At 40.9% G+C, this 23,024-nt stretch overlaps 1 protein-coding gene across 2 annotated transcripts in view; it reads right to left on the bottom strand.

Moving 5' to 3' along the window:
* AMPH (amphiphysin) overlaps window positions 1-23,024 on the bottom strand; it is a 309,085-nt gene that overhangs the window by 16,978 nt on the left and 269,083 nt on the right. The window contains exons 15-18 of one of the 2 annotated variants that reach the window (XM_035723411.1): window positions 22,285-22,806; window positions 20,287-20,319; window positions 14,819-14,875; window positions 10,016-10,141 (exon numbers count right to left, since the gene is read on the bottom strand). In XM_035723411.1, the coding sequence (XP_035579304.1) occupies window positions 10,016-10,141; window positions 14,819-14,875; window positions 20,287-20,319; window positions 22,285-22,806 (738 nt within the window). The remainder of the gene's footprint in view (window positions 1-10,015; window positions 10,142-14,818; window positions 14,876-20,286; window positions 20,320-22,284; window positions 22,807-23,024) is intronic. The other variant, XM_027574926.2, reaches the window with a different exon arrangement.

The following is a 23,024-nucleotide window of genomic DNA, read 5'->3' as shown; positions in this document are numbered from 1 at the left end:
CAACAATGGCCTGTGTATCCTGCAAAGTAGGGAGACACAACAGGATGACAGAGAAGAGCCAAGACCTCCAGGAGACGGCGCCCTGAAGGCAGGTCAACAGGGACCCAGACTCCAGATGAGCAGTGATTGGCTACGCGAGAATTTGTGATCTTTGGGCTTTGTGTAATTTATGGATTCATTTTATTTACTGTTTGTTTCCTTGGCAATGTGGGCTCTGAGCAATGCCTGAGAAGCCACCTGCCAGTAACTGGTCTGGGTGAGGACAACCCTGGTATAAAATTCCATATGTATCTATTGGCTAGGTTATTTCAACTGAAATTCCTCTGATTAAAAAAAAAAATGGAGACCATGGGTTTAAAGATAAAAAAAGAAGTAACATTTATTTATTTTCAATCATTTTCTGGACCTAGTGGGGCTTTATTGTCTGTTTTTTTATAACACAGGGATCTTGTTTCTTAGAAAAATTATATCAATGGCCTATATAATTTGTACTTTATTGTGTTTTCTATTTGACAACTTATTTATATCATTTTTGTCATTGAACACTAGTTGGTTTCTAGCTTTTAAATGTTATAATACTCCGAAGGGAGATCTTGGTTTGTAACCATATTAATAGCAATTGGTTAGACTGTACATTTAAATAATTTAAATACTAAACACTAATCCTTTTATTCATTTATAATGTTTCTATTAAGGACTGTTTTTGAGTTTTTGCCCAGCATTTTATTATAACAGTCAATACAGAGAAAATAAAAAGAACCAGGCAGTGAACATCCAAATACCTACCATCTGGTAGCTTCAAATGACATGTTACATTTGCCTTATTCTTTCCATCCATGATGACTTTGAGTCATCTTTCGGTCTATCACAATACATCTTCATAAAATGTTTTTCAGGAATTCTCTGGTGATTCTATAGCCTTTCTATATTTGATAATATCTCTCTGCTGCTTTCACATGTGACCAAGTACACTGTCTTGGGGTAAAACGGCTACAATGTGATTTTTTGTGTGTTCAAAGTCGGCCAGGTGTTCCAAGAGCTCCTGAGCTTTAGCTCAGGGGAGGGCGTGTCTGAGGTCCACCTGATTGTTCTTTGCTAGCATGTTCTTTCCCCCCAGTCGAAACACTTGCAGAACTTTCTTGTAAACTCTGAATTTAAAATTTTAAAAGAATACATTCAGATGTTAGTCCGTCATTAATTCTGCCTTTTGTTGGTGATTTCTCATGATCTGCAGGCAGGAATCCCTTCAACTAGAAAAATGTTTCTTGCATGGGGCTGGCTGGTGGGGCAGCTACTCCTTTCTTCACGGTTCCTTCTTGGCAAACTGATTAGCAGTGCGTCCTTTCCTCAGTCTTTGGCCCCCACGCCTACCATCTTTCCTTATGATTTTCCTCTTTGTGTTGGAAGAGCTCCACCAGTCTACCTATCACTTCTCTACACTGTGGCGTCTGGTCTTCACCCCTTCATCCACAAGTTTTAATTCTAGTATTACATCTCCTCCCCTTAAAGTTGTTTCTTATGTCATGGAGCTCCCTTTTCATATGTCTCAGAAGTAGCTTCCTTATCTCAATGTGGTTACCTTATCACCCCTCTTTCAATTTTGTTTCCCATGATGAAGGTAATCTTGGAATTTTACTGACAAAAAAAAAAAAATCTGGTAATTTTTTGTTGTTGTTCTCTAAAGAAAATTTGAACTCTACAATGCAATTCCTTCCTTCTTTTGTGATGCTCTTTCTATAGGCTCTATGACATTTTATTTTATTTTAAATATTTTATTTATTTATTTGACAGAGACAGACACAGCAAGAGAGGGAACACAGGCAGGGGGAGTGGGAGAGAGAGAAGCAGGCCTCCCGCCGAGCAGGGAGCCCGATGCGGGGCTTGATCCCAGGACCCTGGGATCATGACCTGAGCAGAAGGCAGACGCTTAACGACTGAGCCACCCAGGCGCCCCTCTATGCCATTTTAAAAACATGTTTGTTTCATGATTTAAAATGAGGTGAGATCCCTCCAGGCCTGATCAGCGGACATAGGATCATTTTCTTTGTTCCTTTTCCTCCCCGTGTAGGCATTTTAGATGTTCTTTTCAGAACAGCAGCTGGGGAGTGATTCACCAAGCATCTACACACAAACATCGGTCTTGAATGCCCCAATGGATGTGTCAAAGAGTGAGCTGCTGTGAGAAAAGCAGCAGGCCGAAGAGGACCTGGGTGCTTTGGACCGATGCCCCATGCTCACAGTGGGCTGGATGCTTTGGACCGATGCCCCATGCTCACAGTGGGCTGGATACCAATCGTCTTTCTACCTGAACTGGATGGATGAAGCTGTCACATATTTATCCATGCCAGGCTCCGTGATTGTTATTTAAAGATCTGTTCCAGCCTCGGTTTGTGCAAAATCCTCCTGGGCTTGGCCAGTATTTCTAGAATATAGTACCACTGAAACTTTCACTTTTTTTGTATAAAGTATAAGGAGCATTAAAATAAAAAAACCTAGTAATAGTGAATCTGATATAATTTTTTGTGATTTATTTTTTAATGTTTTCAGGTTTCTCATTTAATTTTCCATTACATGCTCCTGGGATGCATTTCATTTTCATTAAAATACTCCTGGGGCAAGTGACACAAATGATAAGTAAAGGATGTAAGAAATGCACTGTATATTGTTAATTTGGTTAAAGAACACTTTATACTGGAGTCAGAGAGTGCCCATCTTCTAGACATTTGCTCTTGGAAGAGGTGCTTGACTGAAAGATCACTGAATTCTAGGTTCACCAATTTACCCCAAGCATGGCGTAATCATTCTGATCCAGATGCAGGCTTCTGTTCGACAGTTTCAATGTATGCACATTCTGCAGCCCATGGGGGAAACCAACCTTTCCTGTGACTCTAGGGCTCTCTAGGCCTTATCCCGGATGTATCCCATTTACTGCATAATATGTGCCCAACATCCCTATTAGGTATCATTCCCATTTTCTACACAAGTCAGCTAACTCTAAGAGATCAAGTAACTCAGGCTGTCAGCAAATCAGGACTGACGCAGTCTGTCTAACTCTAAATTCCATGTTTTATCATACCATCCTGTATCCAAGAAGACAACGCTCCTCTCGAATCAGAGTTCTGTAATGATCCTAAGACGTGGAGCATCCCCACGGACCCACTGCTCCCTCTGGACAACCCCAAGCAAGGGATGCTTGATAAAGAATACGAGTGGAATTTCATAAACTAGAATACATTCACTTACAGTCTCGGAATGCTACTCTTTAAAATGAGATTCATAGTTTATAAATAAAATACTCATTTACATGTACTATTGGGTATCTAAGCAAACATGTCATAAAATCCTTCTTAATTAAGAGCTAATTACATGATAGAAAGTTAACGAGAAGTGCTTGGTCGGAGAGAATTTCCCTTAACATTAGTTTTGCCCATTGGCCCACAGATTCATTGTTTAGAAAAATATGTGTGGAATGGGAAAGTAAAAGATCAACCATCTCCTGGCTTTATCCATTGCACTGCAGAGTTAGAAATTTGGCACCTGGACATTCATAGTTGTGTTCACAGGTTAGAGATGAGTAGGCTCCCAAAGCTGGAAGGACCACAGGACTCACCTAACCCATCCTACAGGGCAGGAGACAGGATAGAATGAAGTACCACTGCAGTGACAACCGGGGATCCGAGTTTTAGTTATGATTCTTGCACTCATCAGCATGAGAGATGGAGTGACCCCTGAGCCCCTCTGGGAAGTACAAAGGGAGATAAATTATATCACAGAGGGAATCCTAGTCATAGGCGATCCTTGCCTTTTCCTGGCCATCCCTTAATCTGGATCCAATGTGAGTCCTTGGTTTGTCTGAAGAGCCAAGCATTTCTATGGAAATACAGGATTTTCCTCCAGATGCATTTTAAAGAAAAGCCTAAGAGGCAGCTAGCCTCATTACAGCCCTGGAGACTGATGTACCGAGCCATGGGCTGGTGGCCAGTACTCCTCTTCACACAAACTCTACTTAGGACAGCTCAGGTCCTCAGCTTCCTTCAGCAGGATGGCAGAGGTGAGCCCTCCCCCAGAACACCAGGCCTCCAATGGTGCTCCTGTCCAAGGTGGCACCTGGTATTACAAACTTCATTTGATATAACCATGGGCGTCCCTTTCTAATAAAGGAAGTTAGTGGTTTTCTTCCCCTTGACCATCTCAATCATCTTTTTTCAATCTACTCCCTGAGTACTGCCTGCAGTGCCATCATGAACCTTCAGCAGCCGGGTCCCAGCACAGCTCGGCCACTGGCAGCACTGTTGCCATGGCAACGCCTGTCTGAATTAGCACCACACTTTTCTGCAGAACTTCAGATCTTCAACGTTAATGAATTTTTGGTGAATCTGGCCTTTCAGGTCATGGCCAAATATCCAATAATGATACACAGTAGAACACGGAAGGTTAAATTAGAGGTTTGTTTGCAAAGTCTATGAAAGACGTGGATAGGAAAGGTGGATTTCTCTTTCAAAGCAAAGGTGAATGCAGTGTGTTGTGCACTCTCAAGAGATGGCACCATGAGTAAGATCTAGTTTCCAAAGTAGCCAGTCACAAAAACAGCCTCATTAAGGAAAATGCCTTTACACTGCAAATGAACAGTTGACCTTGCCCCTGGCCCCATTATCTTTGAATGATCCATGAAGCATTTGTTGCCACTGCTCAGACTGCCTTCTTGTGAGCGGACCCAGGCTTGGGGTGGCAGAAGGTGGGTCCGCCAGACCCACCCAGAGACTAGACCAAAAATGGTGATCTGCAAATCACCTAAATGTCATCATGGTCTGTCGGCAAAACTCCCACCCTGACCCTGCCAAAAACCACATGCACCTTTCGGGGCAGCCTAGAACCCACCCAGATGACAGACTAGAGCCTGAATCTTGAGGAAGGGTAGGCAGCGGATGGTGGCCCTTGGAAGACCCAACTGCCAACCCTCTGGTTTTTGTAGCCTTTGAATAGCTTGTGGCATTGGTAAGTAAAACCTATGCTGGGATGATCTGTCATGTCAATTGCCTAGCAAATATCACAAGGGATTTGGAAATCCTTAATTTTTTAATGTAATAAGTTGTAGATTTTTGAACACAGGAAGAGAACATAGAGTTTAACAGGTACAGCACTCTTACAGGGGTGAAAACTGGCAGAGAAGGGTGAAATGATTTCTCCAGGGCCACCTCACTGGTTAACCATGGAAACAATGCTCCAGACTCTCAATTCAGGGGTCTTTCTTTTACATCCTCTTTGATACTTGCTTTGCATCCAAAGTAGGGGATTAGAACACACGTTCCTTCTGAGAAGCTCAAGGCTAAGCCTGCACAAGCATTTCTGCTTTCATTTTGCCCCTTCAGCTACAAACCAGGTACTTCCACTGGATCTAAATATTGGTTGTAGGATGTGCTGATGTCAGCATGGACAGATTTCAGCCTAGCTGTGACCCCGATGGCTTTAGTAAACCGGTCTATAAATATACTTCTGGAAAGCCTGCCCTTTTAAAAAAACATAGCATCTGGTGTAGTCAATAGATGGTTGTCTATGGATTAAGTTGCCAGGATTTGAATTTCATGTTACCACTTTCTGGGTGTGTTCTTGGTTAAATCACTTAAACTCTGTGTCTCCGTTTCCTTAGCCTGTAAAATGGGGCAACAATTTCCCAGGGCTGCTGTGAGAGAACACGTCAAACATCAGCCCTCAGTGCTGTCTATGATTACAATATGACCCCTGTGTACTTTAACTTTGCTCTCCTGCTGTTCCAGTCAGACCTCCTTTCCTTTCGGACCACACAAAGTAGGCCTCAAAGAAAGCATCTGAGCCACTTGGGACTTGCGAGAACAGAAGGCAATTTGTCAGAGAAAATTTCTCTGATCTCAAAAAGAACATTTTTTCCTGATCATACATTTGGTTCCAAATCGTGTCCACTCATGAGGAGTGGTCCATGTAAGGGGCCCTTCTGCCCTGGGGGGAGCTGGGAGGATAGACCAAACAAGAAAGGCCAAGAAGCAGACACAGAATGGGAACACATGCTGGTCTGGTTGTTCAGCTCCACATTATCCACGGACTAGATAAATCTCCACGCTGTCACCCATAGAGTGAGAGGGATGAGCCAGCAGAAGTTGTCTCTAAGGCTCTGCCATGTCTCTGCCACGTCTAACTCTGACGTATGGGGAGGGACAGGGATTGAGGTTTGCAGGGGGAGAGGAGGTGGGCATTACTGTCAAAAACTTGAATGGGTCTGGTCTTACACAGGCTGTACAAGTGTGCTGATGGCTAGGAATGGTTTCCATGTGGGCTTGTGAATTGGACCAACACACACTAAGAAGAGAGAATAGGAGAGGGTTTTTTTTTTTTTAATCCCAGTTAATTACAACCAAAGCCCTGTTAAAAATGTCAAGCCAAAACACAAGATGTCCTATGTGACAAAAAGATTACACCAAGACAGACAAAACGTTACTCATTGTATGATTCCATTTATACGAACCTTGCTCTCCTGCTGTTCCAGTAAGACCACCTTTCCCTTCGGGCCACACAAAGTCTCAAAGAAAGCATCTGAGCCACTTGGGACTTGGACCCAGAAAGCATATCGGCAGTTACCAGGGGCTGGCGGAGGGGATGGAGTAACTGCTTAATGGGTAGGAGGTTTGCGGTAATGACGATGTTTTGGAACCAGACAGAGGTTAACAGTTGTACAACATTATGAATATACTAAAGCCAAACTGTTCACTTTAAATGGATTCATTTTGTATTACGTGAATTTCACCTCATTTTTTAAAAAAAGCACACATCAAGACTAACACTTAAAAAATCACTAGGCACCCATCATCTACAAAGAGCTCCTCAACAATGGAAGAACCACCTGAAACCTGATATTCACCTCTAAGTATCACACTTAGAACAAACGATAATAGTGCACAACCCTCACCCAGGCCTGTTCAAGAAGCGGCTTTGTTTTTCCTGAGGAAGATAGTAAGGTACATCATTTCCAAGGCATATGTATATTTAATTTAATTTACAGCATGCTTCAGAGTGAGCACTTTGAGTCTGGACATAATTCTACGACCATGAAGGACAGACAAAAAATCAAGCTCCTCTGGCTTTCTGTGATCTTAGGTCTTCTTCTGACCTATTGGGAGCTCATACCTGGAGGCACAGTGGCAGCCCTGCTCTCATGTTTACTCCACACAAGGAGAAAACTCAAATGCTCTTTCCCATGCACATGACCATCCCCAAGGAAATCCCGATGGCTGTGCAGTCTTGGCCTCCTCCACCACCAGTGTTTGTGAACAAGGGTGGCAGGAGCCGTGCCTACTGCCTGCATCACTGTCTCCCCTAGATTGGAACAAAGCCTGACATCTACAGAGAACTCAAATTATACTTGTCAACTGAATGAAGGAAGAAACGAGCACATGCCTTCGATTCAAGCCGACAGGAATCTTCCTGGCACAATGAAGTTCATAGACTGTGGTCTGGCATATATACATATATATTTGGTGGTTGAAAGTGGTCTTGACAAGTCAGCTTAAGTCTGGTGATGTTTTCAAAAAATCAAACGCAGTGAACACAAAAGTAGTCCCCAAAATAATAGGCCAGTGTTTCATCTTCCAGGATTCTCCACCAATTCTAAAAACATCTTTATCTTGATCTTTTTCCCATTTATGGTTTAGAAATGATGATAACCCTAAATTGAATTGCAGTGTATTTCTTTAAAAACAACAGGCCAAAAAAAAAAAAAAAAAAGAAAAAAACAACCCAAAACAAAACATGCTTTGGTCCAGTTCAAGTCAAAATACAGGAGCTGACAGAAATTTAGAAAAAAATAGAGTATGACTCTCTACAAGAAAATGGAATCAATGACCTAAGCCAAAGGCAGGTGCTTAACCAACTGCGCCACCCAGGTGCCTCTGTACTGTACACTTCGTTAAATGTTTTTAAAATCATCCTTGGTTAAAAAGATTCTAAATCTTTATAGTAGGTATGATATAGTAGCTACTTAAATGACTGGTAGCTATTTATATTGTTTACTGGAAAACCAATGAATTTGGAGTCTGAAAAAACAAAAACCTACTTCTATACGTCTGTTATAATGAGGGTAGGTGCACGAGGTACGAAGCCAGGGCCCTCGGAGAGGTGATCATGGACAATCAACATTCCAGCCCATATTTAACACGTGAGCTTGTCTATTTCACACCTCCTAGCTACTGCACAACATCAAACAGCTTTGCTCAAAACCATGGGTGTTTTGGCATTAAGCCTTACACTGAGTAGTCTGGGCCATGGAACCAATGTGGTTTAAAAGCACTGGTGAAGATGAAGTCTGTGCTACTTTTCAAAATAGAAACTGGTAAGAACTTTTTGGAAGCGAAGCAATTTTTAAATCAACATCTAAACCTCATCAGTATCTTTCTAACTCCCTGGTATCATCCGTATTCTTTAAAAAATCACATCTCTTTTTTAATTATAACAGTAGTAAAACAAAATCAACAGTATCTTTCCCTTCCTTTGTTATTAAATAATCTTAAAGCTAAGTTGGAGGACATCACAATCAGACACCAAACAAAAGGGTTCCCTCTGTACTGAGATATGGAGATCACTAGTGAATCTGGGAGAAAAAGTGGACGCTGGAGCCTGGAGCCTCAGCACTCCCCAATTTACAGTCTGTGCAAGCAGCACTTCCAAGAGGGACTTAAACTAGAACACCACATTTCTTATTTTCCCTACAGGACTTGGTTTCTTTATCTCTGTATCTTTAAATGGAAAACATGATCATTTTGCTTGAGTTATTCTTAATCTGTATTTCCCATCACTATCTTGCCCTACTATTTATTTTTCTACTCTATTGATAAACTACAGATTTGACAGATGACCTAACCTCTTCCCAGTAAAACAACAACAGATAAGAGCAAAATATAACTTATATTTCTCTAGTTACCTAATCTAGTCAATGTTGTTTTGAGGGAGAGGGAGACTGGTTTTCATCTCTGTACAGATTCTATAAAGGCTGTAGGAAATGGTAACCTGATTGAGATTCTTGGGAGATATTTTAACTGTATTTCGTCAACAAACTATTTTTCACTCTCCATGAATTATTTTTTTTTAAGTAGGCTCCATGCCCAGCGTGGAGCCCAACGTGGGGCTTGAACTCACGACCCTGAGATCAAGACATGAGCTGAGATCAAGAGTCAGATGCCCACCCAGGTGCCCCTCTCCATTAGTATTTTGAATTTAAGTTTCCTTAGTATTATCCTACAATTTCCTGAGTGTTACACTATCCAATTCAACATGGTGCACATAGAGCTCATCCCAGTTTGTGTGTGATGTGGTGTGGTATATGGCTGTATGGAACAGGGTAAGAACAGGTTTCCAAGCAGACAAAGAGTTCCCACCCTCTACATCCTCAAGGTCCCTCTTTTTGTAAGAGCCAGTATCAGACATGATATTGAAGAAATGGTTATACAACACACAGGAACCTTTATAGATTCAAGGATTTTTAATATGGGATTTTAATCCCTTGTCAGGACTTAACCAACCTACAAAACTAGTATTGTAAGAAATCAATATGTAGACACAAGCAACAAAGTTATGATCCTTCTGTTCATCACCTGCAGGTTGGTCCCTCACTGGAGGCACTTCTCTACCAATCACAGGTAGAGCACAGCACTAACAAGGCTGGTTATTTGTGAGTTCTACAACTATCTACCATGAATGAGAGCATCTCAGAAGAGAATGGAGGCATCCTTTTTTGAGAACCAAGCCTGTGGCTATGTGACATTTCTCTCTAGTTCGTAAGATCAGGTCTCTGGATATCTTCCTCTTAAAAACATAAAAGAGAATGAAGTTTCACTGTCAAAGGCACAAGGACTATTTGAATCTGGGGAGCCATGGCGGATGAGGAGGTGATTTGGCCCAAGTGGAACATAGATGAGAAGGGAGAAATGAGATCATGAGATGAGCAGGGCTGTGGCAGGGGAAGCAGGGGAGGGTGAGGGGGGGTGGTGCTCACCACTGCCCCCTCCACTGGCTCCTCAGCCTGGGTGTCCAGTCCAGAGTCCAGCCCAACAGCAAGTGCGGCAGCGACAGGGGGCTCCTCTGCTTTCGGCTCTGTGGGTGGAGCCTGTTCAGAGTCAGGCTTTGATTGTTTGTTTTGAGGGTTAAAGGAAAAAGATTCAACACGTGAACAGATAAACATCACAGAATATTAGGCAATTAAGACTTTCTTCATCATCCTATAGGCAACTAGCTTCATTAAATCTGTGCTGGAAAAAAGCCCCACATTTGGCATCATGAGCCCTTCACTGAAAAGTCTAGACATGGACTCTTATTAAGCCTCTCTTTCACATCACCAAGCACTGTCGTTTCCCTTGAAGTTAGACAAAGACTTACCATTTTGGTTACTCATTGTACTTACTTGCAACTTGATGACATCTATAAGAGATCCTAAAGTGGCACTCTCTGCTATTTGGCAGAGAGAGAGGAGAACCTAGGAGCTCCCCACCTCTGCCAGTTGAAAGGAGGAAGAGCTCAGAGGCACGTGGTTTGGGGACCTCCCAGTTCTGCTGATATGCACTGCATCCAAAATTGAGGGGTCATCCCAATATTCAGATCAAAATGCATTCATCTGCATGAGTAGGTCGTTACAAAGCCATTGTTGCCACTGCTCTGGCTGGGAGGTGGCAAGTAGCCACCACAATCACAGATACTTTCCTGTTCAGCTTCTTATTCGATTTCTCCCCTGCCCCCAACAAATTCTTAGCAATCCATTTCTTTTCCTACAATACACTAATTCCATAAAGAACCACAGGGTCGTATTCTCTCTGGTACCAATTAGGCACTTTTAATTGTGTGGACAAGAGTGACGTCTTTCCATCCCACTGTGACCTTTACTCATAGACATCTTCCAATTATATGCTGAATCAACCTCTGGACTCTTAGCTGTGGACTTTGTTCGTTTTAAAATTAGTGCTATTATGTCACAACAGGCCATTAAAACCACCACAGCCAACACAGTCACCACAGCTACTGAAAATGTTTCCTCTTTTTCAATTTTGACCAACATAAGCACGTTTATTTAGCAGCATTACTTCACTAAATGGATGGCCATGAGAAAGCACATTAAGGTTCTTTCCCATCAGGACATTCAAACTGTAAGAAAGTTGAAAAACATTTTCCTAGAGGAGTAAGAAGTCTCCAATAAATACTGTGATTGGAGAAATCAGTTCACTTCTGTCAGACTCTCACCAGAAGCAATGAAGAGCCTCCTCTAGCTCTCTCTTATACCTGCTCACAGAGGTTGGTGCACATGGCAAGTTCCATATAGACGGGATGGGGAAGTGTGACTGAGATTACAGGAAATGAGTAACAAATAGCTTAGTGTTGGATAAATACGCAAAATGTTTCTCTTGTGCCCCCCACCAAACCCTCCATTGTGATTCATGCCTTGATCCCACACCGACCTTCCCTTTACAAGAGCATAATAAAAAAGAAAGGACACTCTGGTAGATAAGTGTGCAGAGATTTGATATTTTTATGGGCTTTTATAACCTTTAAGAGGTGATCTGACACAATTTTTAGGAAAGAATGAGATAAAATTCACTCTAATATACTTTCAGGAACTTTTATGGGAAAAGATTTCACTTTTATTGTTCAACAAGAATTATCTTCGTAATGGAACATGGTTTCGAGAGCAGCAAAGAGATACTGTAAGGTCTCAGGATATGACCTTACAGTTTGGAAGTCAAGGTGATTTGCTATGAGAGGATGGTATCAAATGACCTACACAACAAGGACAGGAAGGGTAATTTGACAAAGCACCAAGAAATCCATATGCAGAGGGCTGTCCCGCTGTGGGCTGAGTGTCTAAGGAGAAAGCCTAAAGCCAGATAAGGAGCCAAGAGAAATTTCAAAATAGGAGTCAAATAAATACATCATTGGACATAAAAAAAAAAGATAACTTAAAATGAAAAAATATCTGTATCAGAGCCTGGATTTCCTGGAAGTCCAGAGAAATTTTCAAGTTTTATGTAAGGCAACAATAAGTAAGTGATTTTGCATAGGAGCTGAATTGCATTTGCTTGCTGAAATCAGACAATGCAACAGAAGCATAACAGAAAAGAATGTAGGATTGGTTATGTCCCCACAAGTCACCACATTTCCCCTATATTAGCATATCACAGTAGATATTACCATATAGCTATGCAATTAAACAACTTAAATTCTAGGGGGACAAATATAACTCACTCAATGATGAGGAAGGATCAAACATGATAGCATGATTGCACATAAAATCAACTACTCCAAATTAGAAATAGAAGTCACCCTTCGATTCCTTCTAAGATAATGTAAAATTGTAAATATATTGTCAAGACAGAAGAAAAGCAAAGGTAAATTGTGAACCACATCTCATGGAAAAATCTAAGATAGTCCTGTCAGAATTATACCTCTGAAACAAATAATACAGTATATGTTAAAAAAAAAAAAAAAGAAGATAGCAGGAGGGGAAGAATGAAGGGGGGGAAATCGGAGGGGGAGATGAACCATGAGAGACAATGGACTCTGAAAAACAAACTGAGGGTTCTAGAGGGGAGGGGGGTGGGAGGATGGGTTAGCCTGGTGATGGGTATTAAAGAGGGCATGTTCTGCAGGGAGCACTGGGTGTCATGCACTAACAATGAATCATGGAACACTACATCAAAAACTAATGATGTAATGTATGGTGATTAACATAACAATAATAAAAAAATTTAAAAAAAGAATTATGCCCTGCTTCTACCCACATTTTTCCTACAAGATGCCTCTCTGAAGAGACCTTGCAAATGGGTTGATGGCATGCCATCCCCATCTGGGAGCGCTGGTGATCATTTCCTATTGTTTGCTGGGGTGGCGATCATCACACAAAGGAAAAGTATACTCTAAATTTATTGGAGGCAGTGGGATGTCACAATGGTTTGACTCTGAGATACAGAAATGGAATTCTTCCTTTAGAACAAAATGAGAAGTGGAGCCTCACTGCACATTTTCCAGTATCCTCTGTCCTAAGATGGAAAGCAGGTCATTGCCCACGAAGGACATAGGTTGGGAGTGGGCATAAGAGTCTAGTCACACTCCAGGATGGCACTTACCTTAGAGTCCTGCTTTTCCAAACTTGGGAGAGCTAATTTAGTGAGAACTGCAAAGGGCCATCGAGGTAACTGAGCCCTGAACAAGGTTTGCAGAGTTTAAACTTATACTCAAGGGATGTCCTGTGGGGCCATAAAAATGCAGACTAAGGACATGTGCAGTCAACTACCAACTTCAGCCTTCACCTTGCTCAGTCAGTGAACCAAATGTTGGGAAACTGTCCTGCTCCTGGGATGATCCTATAGAATCATAACACAGTGGGAGACGTGGTTTAGCTATGATTTCGAATGGCTTAGCTAATATTAGCAGCATCTGCAATGCTGGGCATGACAAAGCCAAGTTCCACAATAGAAAGAAGGTGCAAAATGTCTGGTTCAGAGAACACATATCCACAGAAGGGAAGGGCAGCCAATGGAAGTTCTCACAAGAAGCTGTGGGCAGTAGGAAGATGGTTTAAGAAATTTAAAAACCACTGGATTCTATGCCTGGATTTTTGCATCAAAGTAATAGGTGTGAGTTTAATTATGATCCACTGCCTTTCTTTTTATACCAGTATGTCTCCATTTTTCTCTTGACCCATTCACAACTGATAATTAAAAATCTCAACCTCCAGTGTTGGTATAACCCTTACTCCACCACCCAGGCTGAAAATCACCAATGAAACATGACAAATAAGTCTCTCTGGTTCCATTATCAACACCAACATAATTGTACTTTAAACATTTAAATCTTTACTTGCAGGCCACACAGACTCCACTTCTCACCTGGTTGCCCAAAAGGCCAAAGTATGACAATCGATCAACAAGGTACTACAGACATACTGACCTTTGAGAAATTATCAAAGTAACCTTTAAGACAAACTTTCCAGAACAGAATTCCTTACTTAGAAGTGAAATCATCTTAAAAAAAAAAAAATTTCTTCTACTGAAATCTAATTCTAAGCTTCCAATGTGAAAGCCAGGAGCTGGGATAATTATATCCCATTCCTAGGGGAAAGCCAATGACTACAAATAACGCTCATGAACGCCCCGTCCCGTGTAGCCTATAGCCACCAAGCTCACAAGTGACATCACCCAAGGCCTCTTCCTTCAACTTCCCTAGTAAGCTACCACAGCAAAGGTTTCCCATGATAACTGCAACAACGATCGTGTTAGAATCTCCTCTTACATCAAGAGTAATCCTGTTGGCTCCTACTCACTCCCTAGCTAAGCTTTGTCCTCATGTCCTTTGGCAGCAACAGAGGAATCACATCTCTATTACGGGTGACTTCTTTTGACAACTCACACAATGGAGAGAGGAGATGAGAAATGAGGTAGCTTCAGGATGGAAAAGCAAGGGATCTATCCCGAAGCATGAATTCTTGAGGTGATTTCATTTCCAATCCTGTGGAGTAAGTTACACTCAGGTGGAAACATCCATGCCGTTGATGGATTTATGGGGCTCCACTGAAGCCCAGAACTAGGAGACTTTTGTTTTTTGCTGGGATCACTGTGCCTTTATAAACAGAAGCAACCAAAATCAAAGTCACAGTGAGATTTTTCAGAAGTTTTCCTTCCTCTTTTCTAGAAAAGAAAGGGCTGCAGAAACCACATTCTGGATATTCAAGCTCTCGATAATCTAGAATGATCGACCCTAGAATGTTCAGCAGTAACTAACAATGCCCCCAAAACACACACCAAAGTCAACTTACCAAGTTACAGATCATGCTCTGGTCTGTCTGCATTGTGAATAATGAAGTGTCCTGGGGCTGAAAATTGGGGAGAAAACAGAAAATGAAAAATTATGAAGGTTCCAGCTTAATTTGCTAAAAAGAACAAAAAAGATACCATTTCAATTAGCTTCTATCAATTGTATAAATACATTATAAAGTTTTTAAAAGTCTTTTACTTTAAATCAGAAAAGCAGATAATACAAAAATAATTTTAACAGTAGATGTTCTAAACCTAACTGTGGGCTAGCGTGATACCACACAATAGTACAGTAAGAGTCATTTTATTTATTTATTTAGTTTTTTAAAGATTTTATTTATTTATTTGACAGAGAGAGACAGTGAGAGCAGGAACACAAGCAGGGGGAGTGGGAGAGGGAGAAGCAGGCCTCCCGCTGATCAGGGAGCCCAATGCGGGACTTGATCCCAGGACCCCGGGATCATGACCTGAGCCGAAGGCAGACACCTAACGATTGAGCCACCCAGGCGCCCAGAGCCATTTTAAAAAACGGGTCATTTTTGTTCTGCAGCTTCTCTTCTGGACATCTACACTGAATTGGAATTTAGTGGCTCTAAACTACAAATTCACACTTTTTAAATATTAGAAATTCAATCTTACTCTATCACATAGGTGTGACTTCTATATGGGTTAATAATAAGCCATAACTTAAAAATGTTATACCATGTATTCAATGGCCTAAAAAAAAATCAAGCTGGAATAAATCTAAGGGAAGAGTGACCTTGAAGACAATATTCATCTCTCGTTATGCTAGTAGCCAGGCTTATACCCACCAGAGAGAAGACCAGAAGAGTCTTTCCTGGTTAATCTGACCAGTTGAAGACAAAAAAAAAAAAAAAAAGTACCCACAGAATTTGATATCAGGGCTCCCCAACAGAACAGATGAGGCAATGACAGTTGGTTAAAGATGTATTGAGGCAATTATCTGTTACCTCCAGAATCCAAACTAAACAATAAAGGGAATTTCATAAAGCAAATTTAAAAAGGCATAAATCCATGAGCATAAAAAGAATGGGAAGAAAGATAAGAGCAGTAACATTTCTGAAACTGAAAAGCAGACCAAAGAAGAAGTAACTTGGTGGACCCCCCAAAAATCTGTATCCTAAGGTGATGTAAGAAATGCCAAAAACACAACCCAGTGTATTACTCAGAACTCCCAAAGGATCAAGAATTAGAAACATGGGGACCAAGGGAAATGGAAGCTGGGTGGTGCTAAAGAGGGGGAATTGGCTGGCAGTCTTTGAAAAAGTAAATGGACCTCAAGATTCTTTCATGTATCCGAAAACCAAGCTATATCCATTTATCATAGCACAAGACTTGACATTACTTCCACAGAGGCTGAAACAGAGGGCCTCTGGACTGGGGAACACAGAGGCATATTAGGAAAGTAGCAGGCTTAAGTGAGCATTTACATAATAAATACTGAGAGCCTGGGGCCCCTCCCCCCAAACCCCAACTTCTTTCCCATCCATTTCCCATTATACCCACCAGACAGGAGACCAGAAGAGCTAGAAATTTAACCAGCCCAAGAAAAATGCCTATAGAATTTCACACCAGGGGCTCCTCAATAGGAAAAATGAACCAGAAAATTCCAGAACAATACCTATAGTCATGAGCTCTACTTACCTATACAAATTTCCCATCAGCTTTTAAGTGGACATAAACATGAGTAGACAGCCAAGATCACCAGGCATTTAGGGAAAGTCTCAAATATTAAAGGGAAAAGCTGAATAGTTTTTAAAAAAAGGGAAGTAGAAGAAACAAAGACTTTCTACATGGAAAAAGACCTTCAAAAATGGCCATGGTTATTTTTTTTTCGAAGATTTTATTTGAGAGAGAGACAAAGAGTGTGAGAGAGAGAGAAAGCATGAGCAGGGGGGAGGGGCAGAGGGAGAGGGAGAAGCAGACTCCCCTGCTGAGCAGGGAGCCCAACTCAGGGCTCGATCCCAGGACCCTGGGATCATGATCTGAGCCGAAGGCAGATGCTTCACCAACTGAGCCACCCAGGCGCCCCAATGACCATGATTATTAATACTTCCAGAGAATGTAATGAAGTGTTGTATTCATGACATAAGAAGAGGATGCTATTAAAAAACAAATATTCAGTAAACAAAAACAGCTCTTGGAAATTAAAAACAAAATAGTAGTGAAAAATCTGTTGAAAAGCTGGTAAGCAGAGAAAGATGACCAAGAAAAGGAAAAAGCAAGGAAAACAATGAGTAATATTCCATTGTATATATATCACCTCTTTATCCATTTACCTGAAACTAACATAAGATTGTAGGTTTATTATATTGGAATTAAAATAAAAACTTAAGAAAAGGCAAATACCTATCATTTCCCAGTAATTTTTAATACTTCAGTCTCTATACAAATACAAATTGCCTGCAAATTGAAATTAAAATTTTGATATAAGATAGAGAATTTCTAGTAGTAGATCTAAGCGATGTTGGAGAACCATTATAGTATTACACAAAGTCATTGAAAATTAATGGTTATGCTCAATTAAAGTCCAGCTAACAAATGAAAAGAAGAACCAACAAGGATAATGACCTAACAGATACTTGGAATGAGAATACTATTTATTTTATTTATATTTATTTTTAAATTAATTAATTTATTTGAGAGAGTGTGAGTGCAAGGGGTGAGGGGAGTAGCAGAGGAGAAGGAGAGAGAAACCCTAAGCAAACTCTGTGCTGAGTGCAGAGCCTGACGAGGGGCTGGATCTCATGACCCAGAGATCACGACCTGAGCAGAAACCAAGACTCAGATGCTTAACCGAATGTGCCACGCAGACAACCAGAGAATACTATTTAATTAGTTATATTCAAGATTAAGAAAGGCCTTTGGAAAAAAACCTACAAAATGCTCAAATATTAATTCAAAATCTATTTTTGGAAAGACGACTCTATAATCCTGCTATAAGAGTCAAATGAAGTAAAAGTTATTGTTTGTGGAATATTTTTGTTGGAAAATTGTTTATTCTAAAAATTAGCATGGAGTTTTCTTAATTTTATTAAAACTAAGATTAATTTTTTAAAAAGAATCAAAACAACAGTCTCTCAGTGGCAACACTAGGAGGTAGAAATGGATGGAGCAATGGCTTCAAAATTCTAAGGGAAAAATTATTTTTTTCTTTTTTTTAAAGATTTTATTTATTCATTTGAGACACAGAGATAGAGAGAGAGAAAGCATGAGCAGGGAGAGAGGCAGAGGGAGAAGCAGGCTCCTCACTGAGCCAGGAGCCTGATGTGGGGCTCAATCCCATGACCCTGGGATCATGACCTGAGCCGAAGGCAGACGCTTAACCATCTGAGCCACCCAGGCACCCCAGGAAAAATTATTTTCTAATATGATATCCAATCTAACAGATCATTATGTATCTAAAGACATTTTCAGATGTACAAGGTCACAAATATATACTTCTCATGCATACTTTTCTTAGGAAGCTACTAGAGAATATGCTTTAATTTATGGATGAAGATGTGTTTTAATATGTGGAATTAAACCACAAATGAGGAAGATTTGTGTCCAGAAAAGAATAGATTGACGTAAGAAGAGAGGTGAATGTGGGGCACCTGGGTGGTTCAGTTGTTCAGCGTCTGCCTTTGGCTCAGGTCATGATCCCAGGGTCCTGGGATCGAGCCCCACATCGGGCTCCCTGCTCCGTGGGAAGGCTGGTTATCCCTCTCCCACTCCCCCTGCTTGTGTTCCCCCTCTCGCTGTGTCTCTCTCTATCAAATAAATAAATAAAAAATCTTAAAAAAAAAAAAAGGGAGAGGTGAAGACAATGCCTAGGATAGGCCTGCGGGAACAGCTGTGACAGCAGGTGTCGCCAAAGAGAGCCCAGTTCAGACAGAGCAGTCCAAAAGAGACAAGCAAATTCTTCAGGAAGATGAAACTGACCAAATGCTTAATATTTTCCAACAAAATGAGGGGAGATTTATATAACTAACTACAGAGTATGAGACTGAATTAGCGATAAGTCCCTAAAACACAAAGCAAACGAACCAACAAGCAAACAAATAAGACTCTGCAATTATTTCCTCAAAAGAGAACAGAAAGTCAGCATAAAACTAAAGGTAAACTTCATGGTGGGGGCGCCGACAGTATTGATATCATTTTACTATTACCACACATTGGATGGATGGCTATCTGGGACTATAGAAGAGGAATGGCAGGAAGGAAAGGGAGGGCGAGCTGAGGGGGGCGCGTCTGAGGGCACATTAAGTCTGCATCTTCCAGAGAGATGAGTCAATAGATAATGCTATAGAGACCAAGAAGTAGCATTATAAGCAAGTCATGCACACACGTGACTGAGATCAGACAATATGGAAAAGGAGTAAAAGTATTTACCTCTAAGAAACAGGAAACGGAGGAGGTGTATGACAGTCTGAACTTTTTATATAAAACGCTCTAATACAATTTTGTTACTCTTTACATGATGTGCATTTATAACTGATAAACATACACATTTAAAAAAATGAGTAATGAGTATTCTTATGACATGACCTTTCAAAAGAGTTTTATGCAGACTGAAGAGATGCATTATCTTCTCCCTCCATGTCTGTGTGTACCTGTATTTGGATGTGGGCGGACTTTATCATTTTACAGGTAACATGGGGGAAAGTAGTCAAACTTTTAAATAGGGAAATTCTAAATGCTAAAATTAGAAATTGTTCATCTCTAATACTCTGAGACAAAGCATTCAGCACAGACAAGCCTCTGTTTGAAGTCTCCTTTGAAGTTTTCAGAACTTACTCCATGGGCTTGAGAGTGGCATGGCCTTGTCCTTATGTGGGTTACAACTGTCCATCTGTTGGGTCATACAGAGTGATGGGACAGTCCACCTTGTGGCTCCTCTTCCACCAACACCCAAGGGAAATTCTGCCTTATTGATCAGAGCCAATTTACCGTTTCTGATCCTCAAACAGCTCCTTCCTAAAGAATGACTGAAGAGGTAAGGTTCTATGCAGTAGGGCTCTTATATGAATCTGCATAAGGAGGCTCCTAAAAACCATTTCTATTTTCTAAAGACCCATCCCATTGGTTCAAAGCAATCCTATCTCCTCTTTTCTAACAGCTGAATCTAGTGGATCTCTCAGATCAGGAGAACTTCTCATTTCCAGTAGAGGAATGAGCATAATTCCACAGCAGGGCTAACAATATTAATAGCTAGTACAGCTGGGAAGCCCTTAGTAGGTGCTGGGCTACTGGGCAAAGTGCTCTGCATGCATGTCTCATTGACTCTTCACAACACCCTACAATGTTGCCACTATTACTGCTTCCATTACTGAACTTGAAAGTTGTAGGGTCAAGTTTTGCACCGACACGCTTCAACATTATGCTATTCCCGTGACGTTGAGGTCCATATTTTAACAATTTGCATCATTCTCCGCAGACAGAATGTGCCAGTGAATTGATCTCTTACCTGGGTGAATCCATTAAATGTACCACCAGAAGCCTAAACAGAGAGGGAAATCAAAGTACGTTATGTTTTATCATTTTTGTGGGATCAGTAAATGTCCATCAGACAAGTTGGAAAGTGAAGACCACCACACGTTTTAAAATAATACAAAAGGTTGCTGTGCATGAAAGTCTTTAGGAAATGCAAAAGGCCACTGTATTATTTTAAATAGGCTGACAAAGATTATTTTTACAAATAATAATTTCTACTGTCATGTGGCTCAGTGTTAACCAAAGCCCACTTTCTCAATAATGAGAAGATGATTCCAGAGAAAAGCCATGAGCGGTTAAATAGCTCCTTTTTTAGGCCACTGATAGAATCTAGAAGCATTTTCAGTATTTCTCTAGTATATCATTTGGATGAACAGCAATTAGGAGAGTCTATAGTTTCGGGGGGCCTGTGTAGAAACATTTCATGTGCTCTTACTTCTATAAAATCACTTTAGGAAGAGTAAATTAGTCTGTTCTACATATTTTTAGTGTTTGAACAGTAAAAATGAAAGTAGAATAAACACATTAAATGGGATGGTAAAATAGACTCATTAGTTCCCAATACAAAGATCCTGTTTTGTAATTTTTTTTTGTCAACCTATTTGTGTTTGGTTTGTACAGATTTCAAGGAGATGAGGCAGGCCTCAGAGAAGATAGTGATGGATGGATAATGAAGTAGGTGGGAAACATTAGGAAAAAAAGAACCTACAGAAGTCTTTGGCTAGTCTATACTACATACTGGGGTAAGTACCTCTTCTTTATCAGGCTCTATTTCTTGGTACAACAATCCATATCTCTGGTTAGCAATTTCATCTTCAGATAAATCTGAGTTGCTGATGTCATTGTCTTGGGGACTAGCAGAACTCTTGGTGCTAGCATTGTGGGAGGTGCCCAGAACCAACGGTCTAGCTATCTCTCGGCTTTGTTCCCAACAGTTGGCAATGGCTTGTTCCCCATATACATCTGCTGCTAAGTCCACATCCAGCCCTCTCTCACCTTCAACTATATCTAAATGTTCCCAGCAATTATCTAAGCCTCCTGTATCTCTGATAGGCCAGTGGTTAACAGGATCAAGCCAACTGGCAAATCCACTTACTTGGCCATCTGGTATACTAGGGAATTCTAGTATACCCATACTATTCACTACTGAATCCAAGCTTGGCTGCCAGATTTGGCCTGGATCTGTTGCCCAAGAGTCTGTTTTTACAATTGTTGGCAAGTTAATGGTATGGCTACAGTTCCCAGTCACTGTACTTTCAGACCCCTCTAGTAATGAATCTTCTGCCTTACACAAACACCAATCTCTTCTGTTTGCATTAGTTCCCAGAGAATAATTAAGATCTGTCCTAGACTGAGCTGTCACTTCATGTTTTATTGATAAAACAACAGCCTGATTTTCATTCCTGTCAACCCCAGGAGTATGTAACACAGCCTCATGCTGAATCTCTTCAGCATCTGCACTGCCTTGTCCTGAGTGATATATTATATCCTGGTTAGGAGAGTCTATTAAATTTTTCCTTATGTCTTTTCTAGCTAAACCCCATCCCTCAGAGCTGGCATTTTCAAGATTAGATACAGAATCAGTCTGGAGACGCAGATTCAAAATATCTGTGTGATGGGCAGGTTTAGCTCCAGAGCCCTCTATAATTTCACAATTATTAATTACTACTTGATTCCCTTCATCTAGCCCTTGGCTTCTGTCACTAAATTCAGCTGCCATATCTACTCTTTCCAGGTCTTCTTCTAATACACCAGTCTTATTAAAATACTTTTCATTGGTCTTTTCACTTTCCTTACAACTAGCTCTTAAATCTTTCATCATTTCCTCTTTATTGACTGCTAAGGTCTCCTGGTCTTGCTTTCCTATTTTCTTAAGAAGATCTACTAGCCTGTCTCCTCTACATTCACACAGTTTCTCTTCAAATTCCTCTGTACCTTCTAGTGCCTTGATATCAATAGCTCCAGTGTCTACCTTTTCACACGTCTCCACACCTGCCCACATAGAATCTTCTATCTTCTCTTTCTCTTCCTCTTCTTCTGACTGTTTAACACCTTCTTGACTTTCATTGACCAGGCCACCAGTTTCTGTGGCTGCCATCTCTGAGGCAGGTAAGTCATGAGGCTGCTCCATCTCCGTACCAGCTGCTGTGGCAAATTCAGCCTCAGGCACAGGCTTTGGGTACATCTGTTCATTTCCACACAGAGGGGCTGGCCCCACGATATGTTCACCCTGTTCAGCTACAGTGTGCCAGTCAGCAGAAGAAGGAATTCCAGTGGATAATCCAATGTCTTGCTCTGCTTCAGAGAGACATGAAGAGTCTTCCTCAGACCCACCTTGGGTAACTTCCTGGCTGATACTCTCTGTACTAGCATCAGGGCCCCAAATAAAAGCACCTAGGTCAATCTGAGATCTTTGAATTTCTTCGGCCAACCGACTCTCTGGAGTTTCCTCCATGATCAGGTTACACAGGGAAAGATTTTTTGAAGAGTCAGTCTTTAGAGTATGCAGAATAGCAAAGAAAAAAAAACAGAAGATGAAACAGATCATGGTAAGATATGATGAGAAACACAAAGCTCTTCAGTAGGGTGACAGCAGTTAAACAAATCTAGAGAGCATTTAAATTAAATGGCTTGAGGTTAAATCTGCAACTAGCAATGCCATGAGAAAAAAAAAAAGCTCATTCTACATAATATCCATGTATATAGCGCACA

Source organism: Zalophus californianus, chromosome 12 (assembly GCF_009762305.2).
Source record: "Zalophus californianus isolate mZalCal1 chromosome 12, mZalCal1.pri.v2, whole genome shotgun sequence".
Taxonomy (NCBI): domain Eukaryota; kingdom Metazoa; phylum Chordata; class Mammalia; order Carnivora; family Otariidae; genus Zalophus; species Zalophus californianus.
Note: the sequence above shows the minus strand (reverse complement) of the source record. Positions and strands in the feature narration are given on the sequence as shown.